This window comes from Symphodus melops, assembly GCF_947650265.1.
Source record: "Symphodus melops genome assembly, chromosome: 1".
In the NCBI taxonomy this organism is placed as follows: domain Eukaryota; kingdom Metazoa; phylum Chordata; class Actinopteri; order Labriformes; family Labridae; genus Symphodus; species Symphodus melops.
In genome coordinates, this window is record NC_136691.1 from 31,786,607 (window position 1) to 31,806,554 (window position 19,948).

A 19,948-nucleotide genomic window follows, 5' to 3' on the forward strand; every position below is an offset into this window, starting at 1 on the left:
TCTGCTTCTCTCTTCTCTTTTCTATGAGTCACAGTGAAAATAAAGAAAATCTAGCAACACTGGATCGATCCACAGAAAAGAGAAGTGGAATATTTCTCAGGCCTGTCGGTACAGAGTGAGTGGAGGACATTTAGAGGCAGACTGTTTTATCCAGTAGATGTCGCCCTTGAGCTCCAGCATGAAACCGATCCAGTCCACCACAGATATTCAGTCCAGGTTGTTCGTCACATGTGGTGCAGCTTAGTGAAATCCTTACTTTGACTGGGCTTAAATAATGAACTCACAAGAAGTGGACTGATGGGTGGATGTCGTGATGGTGGAGTTCATGTCCGTCCCGTTCTCAACTGTTAGACGAGCTTAGATAAAGATTCAGTGCCGCTCCACCCTCTTAGGCCTTGTTCACATTGCACCTCCAAATCAGATTCTTAGCACATCCAGATTGTATCTGGGTTGATTTTTTTGCACAAAAAGCCACATGAGATCTAATTTTTCCAAACCACTTATGGAGGTGGTTTCAAATTCTGGTTCCTACAAATCCGACTTCATCTGAACACCTCAGTCTCCTCAATGTGTCTCCTGTGTCACCCTCAACGCGACACAACCGAAAAATAACAATGACGTAGATCCGGCAGGCCAGAAGTTATCTTTGGTCAGTGAACGAAAACAGCAAGAATCAAAACAAACGTAGTCAAACGAGCCCGCGGACAGACTGCTCCACTAGATAGTTTGCATCAGAAATAATCACACTTCTCTGTCATCCATTTTGCTGTTGTTTTTGCTGGGCGTAACTTTTTACCATCGAAATCAATGTGGATCAGACCGTGTCAATATGGACGGGCAGATGGGATCTGTGATCAGGGAGGGCGGGACAATCGTGCTCATTTACTGTTATTTGTTAAAGGTCATTACACTCATTGTCTCTTCTTCTTTGTTTTGTTTTCTAAGGCACCCGAGGTGATCCGCATGCAGGACACCAACCCTTACACGTTCCAGTCTGACGTGTACGGCTACGGAGTGGTGCTGTTTGAGCTGATGTCAGGGACCCTGCCTTACTGCAATATCAACAACAGAGACCAGGTCAGACACACATTCACACAGCGCCTAACCTAGAAACACAACTCTGCACATGGAGGGTTTTAAAGGCAGCAAAGACAGCAGACAAAAGGTTCACCTCACAGGAAGTCCAACTTTTTGTGGCCTTTGAGTGAGTGTTTATTCGTCCTCATTCAAAACACCTCGACCACACGCTGTGCAGCGACACTTTCAACCGTTTGACTTCATGCTTTAATATTCAGTTATTGGGACGGACAAGTTTGCACATTTTCAGACGCCAGTGAAACAACGAAGGGTGGCCTCTGTTTTGATATCTGAATTCACGTGTTTAGCAATAACAGAGTATTTAAAAGAAAGAGTGGAGCACTAACCATCAGCTACACTGATGGACTCACACGCTGTCTCCTTGTTTTCCCTCTCAGATCATCTTCATGGTTGGACGCGGCTACTTGTCTCCAGACCTCAGCAAGCTGTCCAGCACGTCACCCAAGTCCATGAAAAGGCTCATCGTCGACTGCTTAAAGTTCAAACGGGACGAGAGGCCGCTGTTTCCACAGGTGAGAGGTTTCAAAGTAACACATCTCCAACACACGACCTCGCCGTTACCATGGTTACTACAGAGAGAGAAGCTGCAGCCTGCACACGGCAGCTGTAATCCTACCTCTGCATTAATGAGACAACTTACTGCCTTATAGTTTGTTATTATCTTAAAGGCAGGGTTGGGGAGTTTCTCCTGATTCACTTTTGGAAGATTTTGGTGTAAATTTTCTTCAGGTCCTGACAGACGTCAGTAACTCATGAGCTCTTGTCACCGATGAGTTTATACTGAGAGTTTGTCGCTGGCTGCTGTGAGTAGTAAAACAGCCTGTTTTTTATGGATTATAATTAGGGCTGGGACTTTAACGTGTTAATTACGATTAGTTAATTGCCTTTTTTTAAATGCATTTAATCACAGTTTCCCTCATAAACAGCACAGAACTGTTTGTCATTACTACGCGCTAGCTTGGTGCTAGCTTGGTGCTAGCTTCGTGCCACATGTAAAAAACAAGAAGCGTTTGCAGCCTAAACTCGACCAGATGACTGTCTTCAGGACCCAAATTAGTAATTCAACGTCTGATAAACTTATAAATTAACTCGCTAAATGTATTACTCTGGACTTTAGACCACTGTTAGTGGTAGAAGATGAGGGGTTAGAAAATGTGCTACAGATCTAACTTAACTGCTGTGCAGAAAAACTATTTCAAACCAGATCCAACAGCTTTATGAAACTGAGAAGCAAGTAAAACTGGATGCATTGACTTCATTCATCCACCAAAATCCATTTAAATAGAGAAATTTTGCTTTTAGGGCAAATATTGTGATGCACTTTAAATGTGATTAATTTAGATGAAATAATTAGAAAGCCCTGAGTTAATTACCGTAATTTCCGGACTATTGAGCGCACCTGGATATAAGCCGCACTGGCTAAAAATAAGTAGATAAATGTATTTGTACATATATAAGCCGCACTTGATTATAAGCCGCAGGTGTCCACGTTATAACAAGAGCTATTTACACAGAAAGACGTGACACAAAAACATTGTTTTAACTTTTAATGAAATACGTACTACTGGTAACATCCGCAAATATGAAGCCTACTGTAAATCCTTTATCAAACAGTGTCTGTAACACGGCGGATGAAAAAGATTACCGTAATATATTTCACAGGAAAAAGTCCATCCATTCACTGCCTCAGAATGACTTCATTACTCACTTCCTCAGTCTCTGTTGTCGTTGTCAGTGTCATCTTAACGTGCAGCAGCTCTGTTAGCTTCTTTGACAGCCAGCTCGATCGCCTTTAACTTGAAAGCTGCATCATATGTATTTATCCGTGTGTTTTCCATCATGAGGGTGCGTGCATGAAGCGCAAAATGACTGATATTAAGATCCGACGTGATGAAGTCAAATGTTTTTGCGGCACAAGCTCATTGTCCCGCAAGAAAAATCCATAAATAGGCCGCATCGTTGTAAAAGCCGCAGTGCTCGAAGTGTGAGAAAAAAGTAGCGGCTTATAGTCCGGAATTTACGGTAGTTAAAAATGAACACCCCTAATCATAATTAAGTTTACTCACTGCTGAATGAGACGACGTAGTTTCTCTACAAGCGATGAGCTGAGGGGTGTAGACTCGAACCAAAGTATGTATGAAATCAGAGTAGTCTGACACGTTCTTTAGTCTAATAATGTCCTTATAAAAGCATGAGCACTGTTGGTCATTTAGAAACACTCTCTGGTATTCCCTCTTCAGATCCTGGTAGCCATCGAGCAGGTGCAAGATCTGCTGCCAAAAATTGAGCGGAGTCGCTCGGAGCCGTCGCTCCATCGGGCCGTCCATGCTGAGGATCTGAACCCCCTCCTGTTCCACACCACCAGGCTGATGCCCCTCTAGACTCCCCACAGCTCTGAGCAGAGAGGCCGTCAAGCTGTCCGCAACTTGAGCATTCCAGTGCCTCAGAGAGGCCGACTGTCCTGACAGACCACCAACCCCACACTCACGCTCCACCGCCGCCGCCAAGCCCTGCAGCTGCAGCACTCAATGAAAAACACAGTAACTGCAGAAATATTCCAACCACAGAGTCTTAAAGAGTCGAGTGTTTCCCCTCAATCAGGTGACGATGTGAGCAGTCCACGTGAGAACACAAACTGGTCGTTTTGAACGTCTTTAATTATTCCCGTTGCACAGAAGCAGCTGAAGGCGTTAAGCCGTGAGCAGAAGTATCTGTCTTATGAGGCACTTTAACGGTGACCACAGATTTGAATCAGTCCACGAGCACCGGCATCAAACGCTCACTTTCAAACCAACCTCAGTGTCAAGTTTGAGGCGGGAAACATTTCTCCTGCAACAAACGACTCGTCGCTTCAAGCTCGACCTTGAAGCGACGAGTCGTTTGCTCCACTATGCAGTGATGCCTGTGCAGTGAATCAGTACAGAAGCTCCTCGGTCTGATGGGTTTCCATGTTTGGGTGTGGACGTGACGTTAGCTTAATCATGCACGAGCTAATTCATGTAAGCTACAGTTTACTGAAAGGAAAGGATGTACACACTGTCAACTCTGCCACATCCCACGCTCTGCTCCGTCTCAAATGTTCTCTGTTTGACGGAGCCTCACGTAAACCTCGAGCTGGATGGGAAGTCGAACAAGGAAACGCACAGAGCGTCAGGCTAATTTCAAAATAAAACACAATATACGGACTCCTCACTTTCTCAACATGACGTCAAAACAGGGATGGAATAAACAACAAATCCTCCTCAGAAAGACAAACAACCTGCTGTTTGCTCCTTTTTCTCTTTATTCCCGTGTGATCTTGTAGTTCTCGTGTGTAGTTCTCAGGCGCGCGCTCTTTGTAGTTTTAGTTTAAAGCTCAGCACGGTTTGTGCCGCCTGCGTCACACGAGAAGTATAAAAAAGGCTGGATAGTTGGCCTGTGTGTTTGGACGTTATCAAGGAGACGCTCGACTGTTTGTCATGTGACTTTTAATGTTCTTCTTTCTCTGCTCACGTTTAAACTCGTCAAAGTCAAGTAAGGAGTCGGGACCCCTCTGAGGACGATGACACCTTCGTTGTTATGTAACTGAACTTGTTCCTCTGCGACTCAGCTCCACTTCTAAATATGCCGTTTATTCTGGATTTCCTGATATTTTTTAAATCTTTGCAGGTTGAGACATAAAACCCTTCAAACATCAGAAAATATTGATTTTTCAGAATAACAATGTTGGTACACTTAAAAAAAAAAAAAAAACTTTTACTTCTGACTTCCATGTTTTATGAGTTCAAATTCATAAAGACTTTTTCTGTGCACATGAGAAAAACACAGTTCAGATAATCGGTGCAGCACAGAAACGTGTGCGCTCACACTAAACGCACACACGCAGTATTTTCAGACCAGACCGACGACGAAACTGACGAGTTCAGAAATCAAGAACTCTGTTTGATTTCAGATTTCACGAGTATCGGCGTCGCTCTCCGCGACACAGTTTGTCTTCGCTCTCGTCCAAGCTTGAGGACAGAAGACGATTTCTGCTTCTGAGTGTCACACTCTGAAGATCGGTCTTTACCGCGCCGTGAGTCGCACATTTCCACCTCCTAAACAAGAACACAGGCTCAGAACCTGCAGTCCGACCTCCAGCTGTATGAAACATGAACACATCAAAGATGAATCAGACAGAAACGGGACTGGACACCCCGCCCAAAAAGACCAAACACAATTGGCCGTCGCTGATCAAACAAAGTTCCATCAGCTCGGTTGTTCGTGCACGCTCGGGGAGACTTTGAGCAATAACTGAGCTTACGAGCCGCTCCGCAGAGCATCAGACCAACACTGACGAGCTTCATGCTCTGCTCCTCACACACACACACACACACACACACACACACACACACACACACACACACAGAGGCCGGTCTGTTGAGTGGACAGAGTCAGTGACGTTCACCTGGTCAACTCGACTTCACTCCTGGATTGTAAATGAAGCTTTGAGGGAACAGTTGTGTTTTTGTTACTGCAGTGCAGCCGCAGGTGTGTGTGTGTGTGTGTGTGTGTGTTTATTCTCCTGTGAGTGTGGACCAGCAGCAGCTTCAGGATGTGCTTGGCGGTCTGATTACTGACCTTGCTTCTCTGTACATTGTTTGTGATGCGTGTCTGCATCAGTCCCTCGTGCTGACCTGCAGAGCAGAGGCTCTACATGCTACATACACGTGGTGAAAGTCGGGGCTGGGTTCCCTAACTCTGGTTTGACCGTGGTCATGCGGCTGTGGGTGGGGGTCGGGTAGGGATGTATTCCTGTCACTTTTTATTTATTGACGTGTGTGCAGATGTGTGGTGGTCTGCAGATCTTTGGGAGGTGGATTTCATGTTTACTGAGAGGACGTCGTGGACGGTCGCTCTCCAACAAGAACGTTTCCTCTCGGCGTGCGGTACTGTCCACTCCTCTGAACGACTCTCCGTCTGACGCCGTCTCCTGTCGGGGCATTTCTTCCCACTCTTCCTGTAAAACATCCTGAGCTCAGACTTGTGATCAGGCCACGTGTTGTTCACTGGGTTTCACTACGATAGCATTTATTCAGAATACTGTAACGTGAACGACTTCTTCTTAGACGGTGGGCTTTTAAAAAGTGAACGTGATTTGTGAGCATAGCTAACGAATATTTTCCTAAATGTTTTCTAAACGAGCTGCTTTTTATAACTTTCTCAGCAATAGCAAAAGACAGAATGTCTATTTTTGAATTTCCGTAAAAATCAGGAGTGCTTTATTCTGAAGTTGCACCAGCTTTTGTAAACTCAGTGTAATAAGTGCGCTCGCTGCAGTGGAGGACTCTTTTTATTTCCCCGTTCAGAAATAAACGTTGGATCATTTCGGCTGTGTGTTAGCGCTCCCTCCTCTGTGAGGACTGTGTGTGTCGCGTCCTCGCAGAGGAAGGAACAAAGTGCCACAGGTAGTGAAAAGCCTGCAGTGCTGTCTGCACCGCGGGGAGGAGGGGGGGCAGACTGCTGGGTCCAGAGAAGAAGAAGAAGAAGAAGAAGAGATCTGTATCAGAGTAGTTTTTTTGTCTTTCATATCTCTAGGTGAATTGCAATACTTGTGTGTATAGTTTCTGAGGTGTCAGGGGTGTTCAGTTTGCAATAAATGGTATATTCTGCTGTGTACAGTTACATTTTTTTTAAATTACAACAAAAAAAAATTGTACTTGTTTCTATTTTTTGTGTGATGGTTTCAAAAAGAACAAAATTATTTTAAAGTGTAAAGGAAATCTTAGTATTTTTTTAGTTGTTTTTTTTTTGTCTTAAAATATTGATGCAGGATTTATTCTTTAAATAAATGAATTCATATGTGTAAGTCGTCTGGTGGTTTTCTTCTTCATGTTTTACACTCGTGGTGTCGCTGTCTTCACGGATCACTTTAAGTCTTCATACACACAGACGCTTCTCTGAAATGAAAAACACTGCCTCTTTAAGAAGCAGCTGTGAGAGGAACTGAACGGATGAAAAGAGGAAGTGGTCTCATACAGCCGCAGCACAGAGCAGTCAGCTGCATGTCGGTGACAGGAAACCTGAAGTTCTGACTACAAAATGGAGGATACGTCAACATATAAACAAACAGTAACACACTGAACTCACTGGTCCTGACCTTTTTTAGACTCGTGACCTTTAGCTTCACTCAGCCCAGACGTCCAAAACACATTCAGACATTTTTCAGTTACGTCAGTTTCGCTCCTGTCTTCGACACATTTGATCAGCTGGGAGGAGTTTCTGATGTTCCTCAGTCGTCTGTGTTCACTATCATTATTCCATGTGACCCCACGAGGTCGACTGGTGCAAAGTGGATTTACTCGCATTTTGAGTTTGGGGGTTTTTTGTGAACTTCGAATGCCCAGGTTTTATTTTCTTATTGCACTTTAAACTGTAAAGATTTGCCTTAAATTCAAAACATTTTCAAAGATACTTTTGGGCTTTTTGTCCTCGATTGTAAAAAAACAGCTGAAGGGAGACTGGAAATGTTGAGGGGCGGTGACATACAGTGAAAGGGCCGAGGTCGGATTCGAACCCTTGACCACTGCACTGTTACCTCCTTACCTGGCAACACATTTACACACCTACGTACGTCATGACCACTAGCCTGTCGTTGCCCTAATTTAAAAAAAACCCGTTTAAATCCTCTCGTTCTTTTTGCGCTCTGGAGAAATCCCTTTAAAAAAAAGAAAATTCACTTTTACTATTTGTTTTAAACGAGCTACTTTTTACTGAGCTGGTCATTTTACTCCTACTGAAATAAAGTTTCATCAAAGCACTTTAATATTAGTGTCACTCTTTCTACCAGTGGGGTCGGGACCGAAGGTTAGGAAAGCCTGACTTAACTTGACTTTGTCATGTTCATCTGTAACATTTTAAAATAGCTTTTTTAATGATCATTTCTTTCGATGTTGAGTTTTGAGGAGTTTAAGCCCAATAAGGACAAAGTCGTGTAAAACTGCTTTCATTTCTCACAGGCCATTGTGTTTATATATAACACTTGAAAGATATTCTGAAACCTTTTTTATTGCATTTGTAAATAAGGTCATTACATAAAAACAAAGCTCATCTAACTCCCCATGTACACAGAGAAATCATCTTTGCTCATTCAGAAACCAGCCATTTCTAATCTTACACACAGGATTCTGTCCAGCAGAGAAATGTACAAAGCAAAGTCTTCAACACAAACAGATGTTGATACAGTAAACAGTTTATAACTTGTAGCCCAGTCCAGATCTGCTGATGTGGCAGAAAAGCGTCAGGGCGAAACACATCCCCAAGACCTGTCAACAAACCAGATAATGAAGAGTGAATAACCAACATGACAGTTTTACATATTATGAAAAATTCCCTTCTCCAGTCTTTTTGAACATTTATGGGGTTATCCTGAGTGTCTACTGATCAACAACATGTGAAATAAATCCATCCAGTCCTTTGTTTGTGGTCTGCTTAAGTCATACAGAACAGACAAAAATGCTCCGTTTTAAATTTCCTCTCCCTGTGACATCACAGTGGAATTGTGGTTAAAAAAAAACAAAAACCCAAATCCCCTCCCCTCCCCTCCCCTGGTGTCTCCCCCCATGGACTCCTCCTCCAGCCTCGAGCAAAGCTTTTGAGCAGGTCTGCCATTTTTATTCTCACTAGCAAAGGAGTGAAATCTACGGGGAAAAGTCAGGGGGGGGGGTCTCCATTTAAAGAGACACACACACCAAAACGGAGTGTTCAGAGAGAGCTGGTTTCTACAGGGTCACCAAACTCCTCTGCTGCTTGATTCATGTTAAATTTGGACCAAAGCTCAGCACAGATGTTTCATTTAGACCACAGGGGGACAGTTTGAAAAGGGAGATAATATGTCCTCTTTAAATGTTATTAAGTTCTGTCATAAAATAACATCCTGTCCTTAAGTCTTCTCTCTTAATAATAAAATATTTGTGTTAAGTGTGTTGTCCATTCACACCCAACAAACATTAACGACACAAACACAAAAAACACAAGTAAATAAACATCAAACACCATCGAAACATTTTAGACACCACTAAATCTTAACCTGTCTTTTAAAGTTTGACTCTTCTGTTCTTTTTTGCTACTTTGATATATCTACAGGCTTTCTTTTATTTCATCCCTTCTTGCCTTAAGTGATGTTGTCTTCTTTACTTTGATATTATTGCCTTTAGCTTGTTGATCTGTTTTTCTTTAATTATATAGCTTTACAGTCTGAACTGTCTTTTGAGACCAGCCTGTTGTATATTACCTTATTTTCTTTTTACTTGTTAGGAATTTCATTTGTTTGGACAGTAACAAACAATAAAGTCTAAAGTTATTTATGTGAGTCTGGGGTAATGGCGATCCCAGATCCAGCCCTCATGTTCAGCTTATTGACCCTGTGTTTATTATTCACACACACACAAAAAAATAAACCTTTAAGGGGACAGCAAAAGAAAAAAAGTTTACCTCAATAACACAGAGCATGATGACAGAGATGCCAGTAGTTAGGAAATTCTCCTCAAAGAAGTTCCTCATCTTCGACAGACAGCCCTGCGGACAGAGAGCATATTCATGAGATCACATGCTACCAACATTCAGGTGAAGTCATCAGACCTTTGACCTCTACAGTCACAGAGGTTATGCTTGTTTACATCCGGCCAGTATGGAGGCTTTGAGATGTCACAGTGGTCCTTGCAGCAAGATTTAGGCACGCTGTCTCCCCAATCCGACACGTTGCTGACTCCACAGCAATCAAGCTAAAACAAATCATGACAAAAAAAATGTCAAAAACACTCAAAGAACACTTAGTTTACAGCGGCCATTATGTCTGATAAACTCACATTCGTCTGAAGTAGATCCCACTCGCTCATCCTATTGGTTGAATTTCCCATCTTTGCCTCTACCAGGCTTTTCTGAAGGTCTTCTTTCAACAGATTGCCAATCTAGATAGAAAGGTGAGATAAACTGATTGTACCTGGTGTGTGTATATGTGTGACCTTCATTAGTACATTTCAAAGTGGGGTACTACCTCTTCGTCATTTAAGAGGAGCAAGCACGCTCCAGTCAGCTCCACCAGCATGATCAAGAACAGCAGCAGGAAAAACTGTCACGAATGACACAACAGTCACAATCACACACAGAAACTAATAAAGTAAACACTTCAGGATGAACTCTACAGGCATCCAGTCATCTATTATTTTAATAGGTTATAACACTGCATTCAGGTAATATTGACCTGCAACCCTGCCTCCTCATAGAGGGGCTTTAAAGGTCACATGTTGTCCTCCTTTTCATCAAAGTTTAAATAAGTCTCAGAGCTCCTCTTCAACATGTGTGTGAAGTGTGTTGTTATAAATCAACTCTGATCCTGTGTTTGATCATGTCTATAAACCCCTCTATTTCAGCCCCGCTCAGAACAGGCTGTTTCTGTGTCTGTAGCTTTAAATATGTAAATGAGCTGTGTCTGACCACACCCCCTCTCTGGAAGGGATCAGGTGGCTTGGGCTTTCTCGCTCCATGTCCCATTGTTTATGATGAGAAGGCAGACTCAGAGGGCAGAACAAACACACAGCTGTGGGAGTGTCACCCACCTGGGGGAGGGGCTACTGCCCTTTGTGATGTCATGAAGGGAACTTCTCCAAACTGCCTTTTTTGAACACACATTTTTTGAAAAGTGAGCAGGCTAAAGACGGAGAGGATGAACTTTTCTCATCATTGGGGTGTTTGTTGACAGACTAGAGATGCATATTAGAGTTTTAAAAAAAACTTGGTGAAGTGGATTTTGCTAAATATGTGTCCTTTAAGCATTTGGAATACTTTTCACCATCGACTGTATAAAATATTGCATGCACGTGTGTGTGTGGTGTGTCATACCGTCAGGAGGAGACAGCGGTTCTCCTTCAGAGCACCCAGGAATCCCAGGAAGGACACGCAGGTGATGACGATGCCACTGATCAGCAGCAAGTGGGTAAACTTGAATTTGGTCAAGCTGGGTGTGAGTGGGCTGATGTGCACCATCAGGTACACGCCTAAACCCAGCACAGCCACACCACACACCTGAAAGAAGACAGTAACATGCTCTTCTTGGTGTAATGTACTCGATTTACAGATGAAGATATCAAATACTTTTACTATGACTTTAGACAACACAATGACCACTCATTGTGTTTCCAGGGAAACCATACTTACAAAACAAAGGAAGTTGGCAAGACACATGGTGTACTTTAAACACTTGAGGCAGCTTTGAGCCATCCTGCAACGCCTCTGTTCAGACCTGCAACAAGAAACAAGCAAATAAGATAAGATAATCATTTATTCATCAAATTATATTATCATCACTGATTGTTTATCTAACACTAGTTATTTATATTTCCAGGAGTTTTTGATGCTGTTGTTAGGACTTCTTGTTTTCCTTGTCAGGAGGTTTTGTGTCTTTTTTGAGGACCTTTTTTTTTCTGTTGTCCGGACAGTTTGTTCACATTGTTGAAGCTTCTTATTGCTGCTGTTGCTGGGCGTTACGTTCACATTATCAGGACTTTTTGACCCCATAGTTGGAGTTTTTACTCTCATATTTGGGACTTCTTGTTCCTCACATTGTGAATTCTTGTTGTCATTGTCGGGAGGTTTTATTTGTTTTTGGGACTTCTTGTTCTTGTTGTCTGCGTTGTTGTCGTTCACGTTATGGGGACTTCTTTTTCCGATTTGCCGGATTTGTCAGGACTAATGTTCACATTGTTGATACTTTTTGTTCCCAACATTGGGACGTCTTGCTCTCATTGTTGTGATTTTTTTTTTCTGTCTGTAATGTAACTGACAAGAGAAATAATTTCAACATGTGGAGAATGACTTTTAGACATGTTACTTTTTACCTCAGCTGCCTAAATGTAAAAAGGGCTTCGTAAATTTGATATCCAAACACAAATGATGGTTGAATTTTGGGCTAGGACTTAGTTTAAGGTTTAGTGAAGGTCAGATTGAGGCAGATTAAGGCACGGGCGTCGACAGTTGTAATATGAGTTGGTTAAATCTATACCGGAAAATGAACACATCAACAAAATGTGCTCAGAGGTGATGAAATGTGTGTGTGTGTGTGTGTGTGTGTGTGTGTGTGTGTGGGTGTGTGTGTGTGTGTGTGTGTGTGTGTGGGTGTGTGTTGGGGGCGCGACACTAAAAAAAGTGTCATGGTCATACTGCAGGGAGGAAGATGCTCACACATTTAACTTCCTGTTCTTTCTCAGTTTTCAAGCACAGTTGAAACTTGTCGAAGATGAAAAGCTCCTCGCTAAGATGACATCACTGTGATTAAAATCAACGTTACTCATGACATCATGAAGCAGACAGTGACCATGACGTCGAAGGAATACTTAACCTCTGAGACAAATTAATTCTGAGACATGAATTTCATGGAGATCATTTCATTTTTGATCTTTTAATAACTGTTGTTTGCTGTTATAATGACACATAGAGACAGATACTCAGTACTGAGAAACAAAATATAGCAGATGTAGATTTTATGTGAATCCTCATAGCACTGTGTTTAGTTTGGAGTTGTTACGTGGTATTTAGATGATATAAGTGTTTTATTTTACAGAAAATAATCTGTCCTTATTCTCTCCTCTTCGTTCAGGCTCACGATACTTCTCAGGAGATTTCACGTCGACACATTTCCTCCAAATCAACTTCTAATACAGAGATGTTTTTTTTCAGAATTTCAGGAGGTGATCAAATTCAGTTCAGGTCTTACCTTTTTCCGGAGAATGATTGGCTCGTCTCTGTTTTTCTGACTTGTGTTTCAGTGAACTTCGCTGTTGTTCGCACTTCCCCTCGTCTTAGCACTGTGGACCGTGCATCGCTTCATGGGGCTTTCAGCACCTCCCTCTCACTTCCTCTTTCTCAGCTTTAGCAACACGGAAAAACCTATGACCAAGAGAGATCAGCGAGCAGGCGGGTAACAAACTGAAATAACCAAAATAACAGCCGCAAAGACAAAAGAAGCATGTCGGTGACACTCTTATATTAAGACAAAAATGAACACTCAGAAATAAAAGCTGCCGTTACAGCCTCACTGTGGTCAAAGCTGTAGAGTCGACTGCATGCTTTAATCGTTTAAACAGCATTTCAGCTGACAATGCTCAGCTGAAAACACATGGTCACATTTATGTGAAGGTAAAATGTTGTGGACAGGTATGTTCACAAGGTCAAGGTCAAGGTCAAGGTCAAGGTATTCTTTAATATCCGAGAGGGTCAACTTGCTTTACAGCCAGAAGTGAAAAGACAAAAATGAAATACACACTTAATAATAAAATACTTCTTGTATAAGGGAGAGGATTTACATGATGCTGTTGAGGAGACCGATGGTATCAGGGAGAAATGAATTTTTAAATCTGCTGGTCCTGCAACATGAGGTTATTGGCTCTTTTCTATCACAAACTTCTTTGAGCCTGATGTTAATTATTGACCTTTAATTGAACATCTCTTGTTTTATTGGATTACCTAAAACTGTAACCTGACTGTACTGTAAAGTTCAAATTTGAATGATAATAAAGGAAGTCGAAGTCTCTCTAAAACCTCTTTTGCCTTGCACCCCCGAGACCAAACCTTGGTGCATTAAAGCGTCACATTTCGATGAAACAAGGCTCTAAAAATACTTGGGTATAGGTGTGGTTAATGATAAGGAGGTAGGTTCAGCTGTCTCTCTCTGTGGTGTCTCACAAGGGCGTACAAAAGATGGCCTGTGGTTGCTGCTGACAGGTAGGAGTCAGAGGAGGTGGCGATATGCAGCACCCTGCTAACGCTGCCTCTCTCTCTGGCAGCCGCAGGATTTCTTTATATAAGAAAACATCACTTTGAATGCACAAGACAAGACAGGAAGAGGTCAGAGGTATCGGTCTGTCCACCGAGGTCGTCAACATCGACACAAACTGAAAGCTCACCAGAAGCTTGTACAGGTCATTGTGTGAGTATTTATTATCTTAATAACTAATCATGTGAAACCTAAAGCTGACCTATTATGCTGATGAAATACATCTGTAGTGCAACAATGCAGGATGCTCATCCTAAACAAAGGTTTAGATCATGATGTAGTAATCCCAGGAGAAGTCTGCAGAGGGCGCTAAACAGCTTGTTCTGCGAATCATGCAATACTTCCACGAGACGGCTTCACGCCTCTATGTTAGCCGGTTAAAACTCACACATTAGCTCTCGTCTCCCAGCACTGGCAGCTCCCCTGGCAGCCCTGCAGCGTCCTGCCCCCCGTAAGGCTTCCAGAGAGCCGACCTGTCAGAAGTCCTTATGAAGCTACTCTAATGGTTTCACAGACTAACATCATGAGAGGGGACATGATATGGGATCTTTACTTCTTAGAAATGCCCGTTAAAGCGACACGTTTAAAAATGTACGATGTAGCCTTTAACTTGCAATCAGTTTCTTAAGACACTTTTGTTTTAAATGTTCTTCTTTCACTTGTACATTTCAGCTGAAAGTGAGAGCTTTCTGAGAACTGAGATCAAAGAGGGAACACTGTAACACACGATCGAGCTTCAACAGACGTATTGAAGAAATCACTGAAGGGCTTACTGAATGTGAAGAGCACCACACCCCGGGCCGGGTCGATGAGGGGATCAGTGCCTGTAACGAAACAGCTGCTGAGAGTGATTAAAGGAGAATGGGAACCATTGTTGTTACCAGTATTATTCCTCCAATAATCCTTCATGAGCATCAGCACATCAGCAGTCAGACCCTGGATTACTCCAGACTAAAGACGCAACAGGTCTGACCCTTTAAGCCCACCGGCAACAATAGTTACAGAAGGTCATGACTGTCATTACTACATTTCTAAACACTATACATGTTTCATGTACGCTATTATACTCTTTAAAAAAAAAAAACCCCACAATGTTTTCATGTACGTCCTGTCACATGACAGTGATGAGTTCCTGATCCGTTTTACCGAGGCCATGGCGGTCACAGACACGCCCACGGTAAGGTCATCTGACATATATCTACTTAATCACGAGAGTCTCTAGAAACTCATATATCATCAGTCATATTGTTTTCTCTGAGTTTAGTAACATTCCTCTGTGTTTACTTTTCAAGTGAAACACGTTAATCTCCTGTTAAAATGAATCTTAAAATGTTTGTCATTATTTTCTCAGGTGTAACCTCGGTCCATTATCATTCAATCAAACTTGATCTGTATTGAACTTTATACAATGGTGTACCACAAAGTGCTTTATATAAAGATAAATATAAAAAAACAACCTTTGACCTTTGTGTTATTCTGGGTACTCTGTCACTAGTAGAGAGGCAGACACAAGGTGTGTGCCAGCGGCAGCAACACAGTGATAGCTGCCCATTGAAATAAGACTTTCACGTTCATATGGGACGTCACTGATACATGAAAACATTTAAAAAGGGTTTTAAGAGGAGACAGACCACTGAGCCAGAGCCGTTTAAAAGTTTGAGATAGATAGATAGATAGATAGATAGATAGATAGATAGATAGATAGATAGATAGATAGATAGATAGATAGATAGATAGATAGATAGATAGATAGATAGATAGATAGATAGATAGATAGATAGATAGATTAGCTGAAAAATCCCACTTCTCAATTCTTAATTTGATGCACATGCAAGAATCAGAGGAAATCAACAAAGTAACATTTCCATCATTTCTGGATTATTTTAGACATTTGTTGTTCTTGGAATCAGTCAGAATATTTATTTTTGAATTTACCAGAAGCATTACAACTTTCTGCTGCAGTTGTTTAATTTTCTGAGGTTCACTGTGCTGAAAACCAGGAGCTGATCCTTGGCCCTTTACTTTTCATCGATCCATTGTCTTCTGTTAAAGATACACAAGTCGAGTGTCCGCTTGAGGCTGACTCCAGGAACACCAGACGTTACATACTGAGTCACACTTTTCCAGCATAAATAAACATGTTTACAGCCTGGTTCAAAAAAACTAAACAGGTCTGATTAGTTCCTGTCAAAAGGTTTAGCCTGCCGTTAGGGTGACTGAAAGTTAGACTGAGACAGGATTTCCATTTTCCAACATGGCGGCTGCCGATGATGAGGATCTGCAGGAACAGTGACGTCACTCAGACTTTGTCCTTTAATATTTCCAGTCTATGTGGAGGAAAGACAACAAACTGGTAACCCGAGGGAGGACACAGGGATTATATTCACTGAAGATGAGAGGATGATGAGATGCAGGAAGGTTCAATCAGGGCGGGAAGCACAAGGCGTGAAAACCAAGAGACAAGAGGAAGTACAACATGAAGTAGGAAATGACAGTAATATAAAAATAAATGGACAGAAACAAAACATGACCTTATGTAACTTGACTGGCTGCATCACAGGCTTTACATTTATTAAATTCATCTTTCATGGTCTTCACGTCTTTTCATCGTTTCTTCTTTAACATTATAATCATCGTCTTCCACTCTTTTCTTTTAATAAGTAAAGCACTTTGTTACCCTGATTTGAAGAGTGCTTTAAATAAAGTTGAGCCTTAGTCTTCATATTGTCCGTCAGCAGCAGAGATACATGCAGGGTGGCCAGAGTTTTTATGGTCGTGTTGGTTTGCAGCGAGTGCGCTGAAAGCTTGAGGAGGTGAACTGAACTGAGAGTTGAGTTTATACGTTTTTGTTTTTGTTTATTCAAGTTTCATATCAGAAGACGCCATCAGCTTGTGTGTTTCTTTAAGGTTATTCATTTACAACATTGTTCTCTGTGATTGTTCTCTGCTGAACTTTTTCTTTGGAAATCCTTCAGACTCTTTTGTTCTTTTCCTGGTCTCAACTTTTACATTCTGTGTTTCTCAGGACGACTGTTCCTCTCACAGCCAGGACGTTCCTGGTTCTCATCCCAGTCTGACAGGATCCTCTCTGTGTGGTTCTCTCTGGGTAGCTACTTCATGTCCTCCCACACTTCACAAACAGGCTCTTCGGGTTATTTGGTGACTCTAGATTAGGTGTGGATGTGGATGTGGCTGGTTGTCAGCCCTGTGATTGACAGGCGAACAGTCCAGGATGTAAATCCACCTCTCGGAGCTGTGATCAGCTCCAGCCCCCCTACGACCCTGAATGGGAAAAGCAGTACAGATAACAGATGTTGTTCCTTCACCCCCGATCCTAACTCACTAATATTTAGAAATAACAATGACTAGCAGACTGAGATATTCAGATCATTTTATTTCCACTTGGCAATGGACAGTTTCTTCTAAAATTAAAAATCCACCAAAAAAAACTTCTGGACCTTTTTTATTCTACTGAACAGCTTAAACACCATAAAAAAGTGCATTTCACCTTTACCATCCAGTTTGTTCACTAAAAGCAGTCAAAATGATCAAATCTAAATCATCTCACAATATTTGATTCAACATGAAAATAACACCAGAACAGACTCAAAATGAGAGTTCCAGTTTGTCAAAGGCAGCGTCTCATATAGTGGCAACTATCCCTGTTAATAATACAAAATCATTGACAGTCATCTATGATCTACCACATAGATCACTATGAGACTTTTGAATAACTTCAACGTCCCGTCATTGAAACGATGAAACAGGAAGCGTCAACACGACAGATCAGGTCCGACTTTAATGATGTCACTGACGTTAGGAAGGTCTGAGTCCAAACCATAGTACTAACAGGGATCACGTCTTTGACTTTCAATCTATCAAACAGCCTGATGTATAAAGGTCCAGGCACCAGGTGAGCAGCTAACCACACGTGGCGTGTGTGTATGTGGTTTATGATGATATCTTCAGGTTGTGGCTAAACAGCGACTCTACAGAGGTTAATTTATGACATGCTGGCAGAGAGAGGTTCGAAATATAAAACAGCTAACTGGAAAAAGACAAGACCTGGTGTGGCATGGATTTACTTATTTATCTGTACACACATAAATAAGACACAACTTGGGTTAGATAACTTTCTGCACGAGGTAAAGCTGCTTAAATGTTACGTCTGCATGTATGAACTCTCAAAGTATACTACGCTTACAAACGGACAAAAAAAACTAAAAACTTAAGCATTAAATATGATCACTAACGGGGACATCGTTAAAACGTCTGCCATGAAGAGGACTATGGAACATCTAAATGTCTACATGAACATGTCAGCGGGACGGACACCCGTTATGTTTGTACAGAGTCTCTCATGTTCACATCACAAATACATTCATGAATCACATCCAACGTGTGCGTTAATCATGTATGAATAAAATATTATCACAGTGCTCATTACACCTGGCACAGAAATCCCTTCATCATCGGACACATGTAACACTTTACAGTTCTGTGTGCGCGTGTGTGTGTGTGTGTGTGTGTGTGTGTGTGTGTGTGTGTGTGTGTGTGTGTGTAAATACATGCAAGTATTTATGTATGATTCCTTTTTAAAGAAGGTCAGAAGTTAATCAGGCACTGTTATTTTGTCCCAACCACTTAGTAAAAAATATGAAAATGTTTTTATTTTTATTAGTGTGATGTTAATCTGTGTTTATAAAACGTTAGCTTACATGTAAACAATGCTGTAGTTCTCTGAGGTTATTATGGTAGGAAGCAGCTAAAAGTTCACATGCATTCCTGAAAATATCTCGACCATTTCAGGAGGACTGCTCCGGAGCTTCTCCCATGGCTGGGGGCGGGGGTGGGTGGGGGGGGGGGGGGGGGGTGGGGGGTCTCCTGAGGTAAGACGTGACGTAGAAAAAAGAAAAGTAGCGGAAGAAGAAACATTCTCTGCTGTTATGAGAATATTTGTCTTTACATCAATGTCATGTGTAGTTCAACTGAATCACACTACGCCTATGCAATTACATTATAGAAACGTCACTCTCCCCCCCCTCTCCCCCCCCCCCCCACCATTGGCTTGAGCTGAACTCTCCGGATAATATCCTGCTGCGTTCTCACATCAGCTCAGTCGGACTTGTTGCAGAAAGAAGTCGAGAGGTCTGACAGGAGAAACTCAGAGTAAAACCTGTAGCTGTTTGCGTTCACACATCCAGCTCCTCCTGGAAATATCAGGAGATTTTCTGGAGGTTTCTGCAAGTGTGAAAGCACTAAAAGATTGGCACTTGAAAAGGTGTGCGTATGTTTATGTGGTGTGTGATGTTCTTGCATAAAGACATCAATCTTTGACACTGTTTCAAGGCGATCAGGGTGCAATTCCCTTAATGTCCCTGTTTCATTGCTCAGCTGAGCGAGAGACTACCAAACAACAAAAACTAAATAATGAAGTTAATGGGTTTTAAAGTTAAGATAGATGTGGGCCGTATGAGAGAGAACCCCTTCTGAGACTGCTGAAATGTGCAGAAAATAAAGACACACTTCACTCCTCCTTGTGCTCGCAGGTTTGAGCCCAGAAATCCTCATCAGTTCTGTGTCCTGCACACTGAGCGTGCTTCTTGTCTGCAGGTTTGTAACACACACACCTCAAAGGTTACCAGCTGTCTGTGCAGCTTCTCAAGTCAGAGTAAATTCAAAGCTTGATCCAAAGGCGACGGGACTTGGTTGAAGATCTGGAGGATGTTTCATCTCTTCTCCAAGAGGCTTCTTCAGTTCTAAACTAACTGGAGGGCGGAGCGAGAAATGTAGGCCTCATCGGGTGGGTCGCTAGCATGCTAACGATCAATGACGACCAGCGTGACACAGCTGAAACATGTGGACACACTCCGCAGCTCTGACAGGAAGTCAGAGCAGGTGTCATGGACGTCATGGCTGAGAGCTTTGGGAGGGATTCTTGGGCTGACGTCGGTGTCTGATTTGAATTTCTTCATCCTGTGAAAAAACAGAAAAGTAATAAAGACGTTTACTTTAAGATGATTGCTTTTCTGTAGCTCGGGGATGATTACATATTTTTGAATG

The 19,948-nt window shown here is 42.1% G+C and overlaps 4 protein-coding genes across 4 annotated transcripts in view; 2 read left to right on the top strand and 2 right to left on the bottom strand.

Moving 5' to 3' along the window:
• The window catches only part of rabl6b (RAB, member RAS oncogene family-like 6b), a 144,229-nt gene that overhangs the window by 48,935 nt on the left and 75,346 nt on the right, over positions 1 to 19,948 (top strand). The gene's annotated exons all lie outside the window — the stretch shown is intronic.
• The window catches only part of araf (A-Raf proto-oncogene, serine/threonine kinase), a 153,878-nt gene that overhangs the window by 12,413 nt on the left and 121,517 nt on the right, over positions 1 to 19,948 (top strand). Inside the window, exons 14-16 of the mRNA XM_079363957.1 lie at positions 946 to 1,077; positions 1,476 to 1,610; positions 3,339 to 4,167. Coding sequence (XP_079220083.1) covers positions 946 to 1,077; positions 1,476 to 1,610; positions 3,339 to 3,479 — 408 coding nt within the window. The 3' untranslated portion in view covers positions 3,480 to 4,167. The remainder of the gene's footprint in view (positions 1 to 945; positions 1,078 to 1,475; positions 1,611 to 3,338; positions 4,168 to 19,948) is intronic.
• LOC306822706 (leukocyte surface antigen CD53) lies at positions 8,107 to 13,043 on the bottom strand. Its single transcript, XM_079341881.1, has 8 exons — positions 12,827 to 13,043; positions 11,272 to 11,356; positions 10,957 to 11,139; positions 10,112 to 10,186; positions 9,924 to 10,025; positions 9,735 to 9,839; positions 9,550 to 9,633; positions 8,107 to 8,381 (listed from the first exon to the last, which is right to left on the bottom strand). Exons 2-8 carry the CDS (start codon positions 11,332 to 11,334, stop codon positions 8,310 to 8,312), a joined length of 684 nt encoding a protein of 227 aa, XP_079198007.1. The 5' UTR covers positions 11,335 to 11,356; positions 12,827 to 13,043; the 3' UTR covers positions 8,107 to 8,309.
• The window catches only part of pnpla7b (patatin-like phospholipase domain containing 7b), a 28,063-nt gene continuing 25,376 nt past the window's right edge, over positions 17,262 to 19,948 (bottom strand). Inside the window, exon 36 of the mRNA XM_079363656.1 lies at positions 17,262 to 19,861. Coding sequence (XP_079219782.1) covers positions 19,796 to 19,861 — 66 coding nt within the window. The 3' untranslated portion in view covers positions 17,262 to 19,795. The remainder of the gene's footprint in view (positions 19,862 to 19,948) is intronic.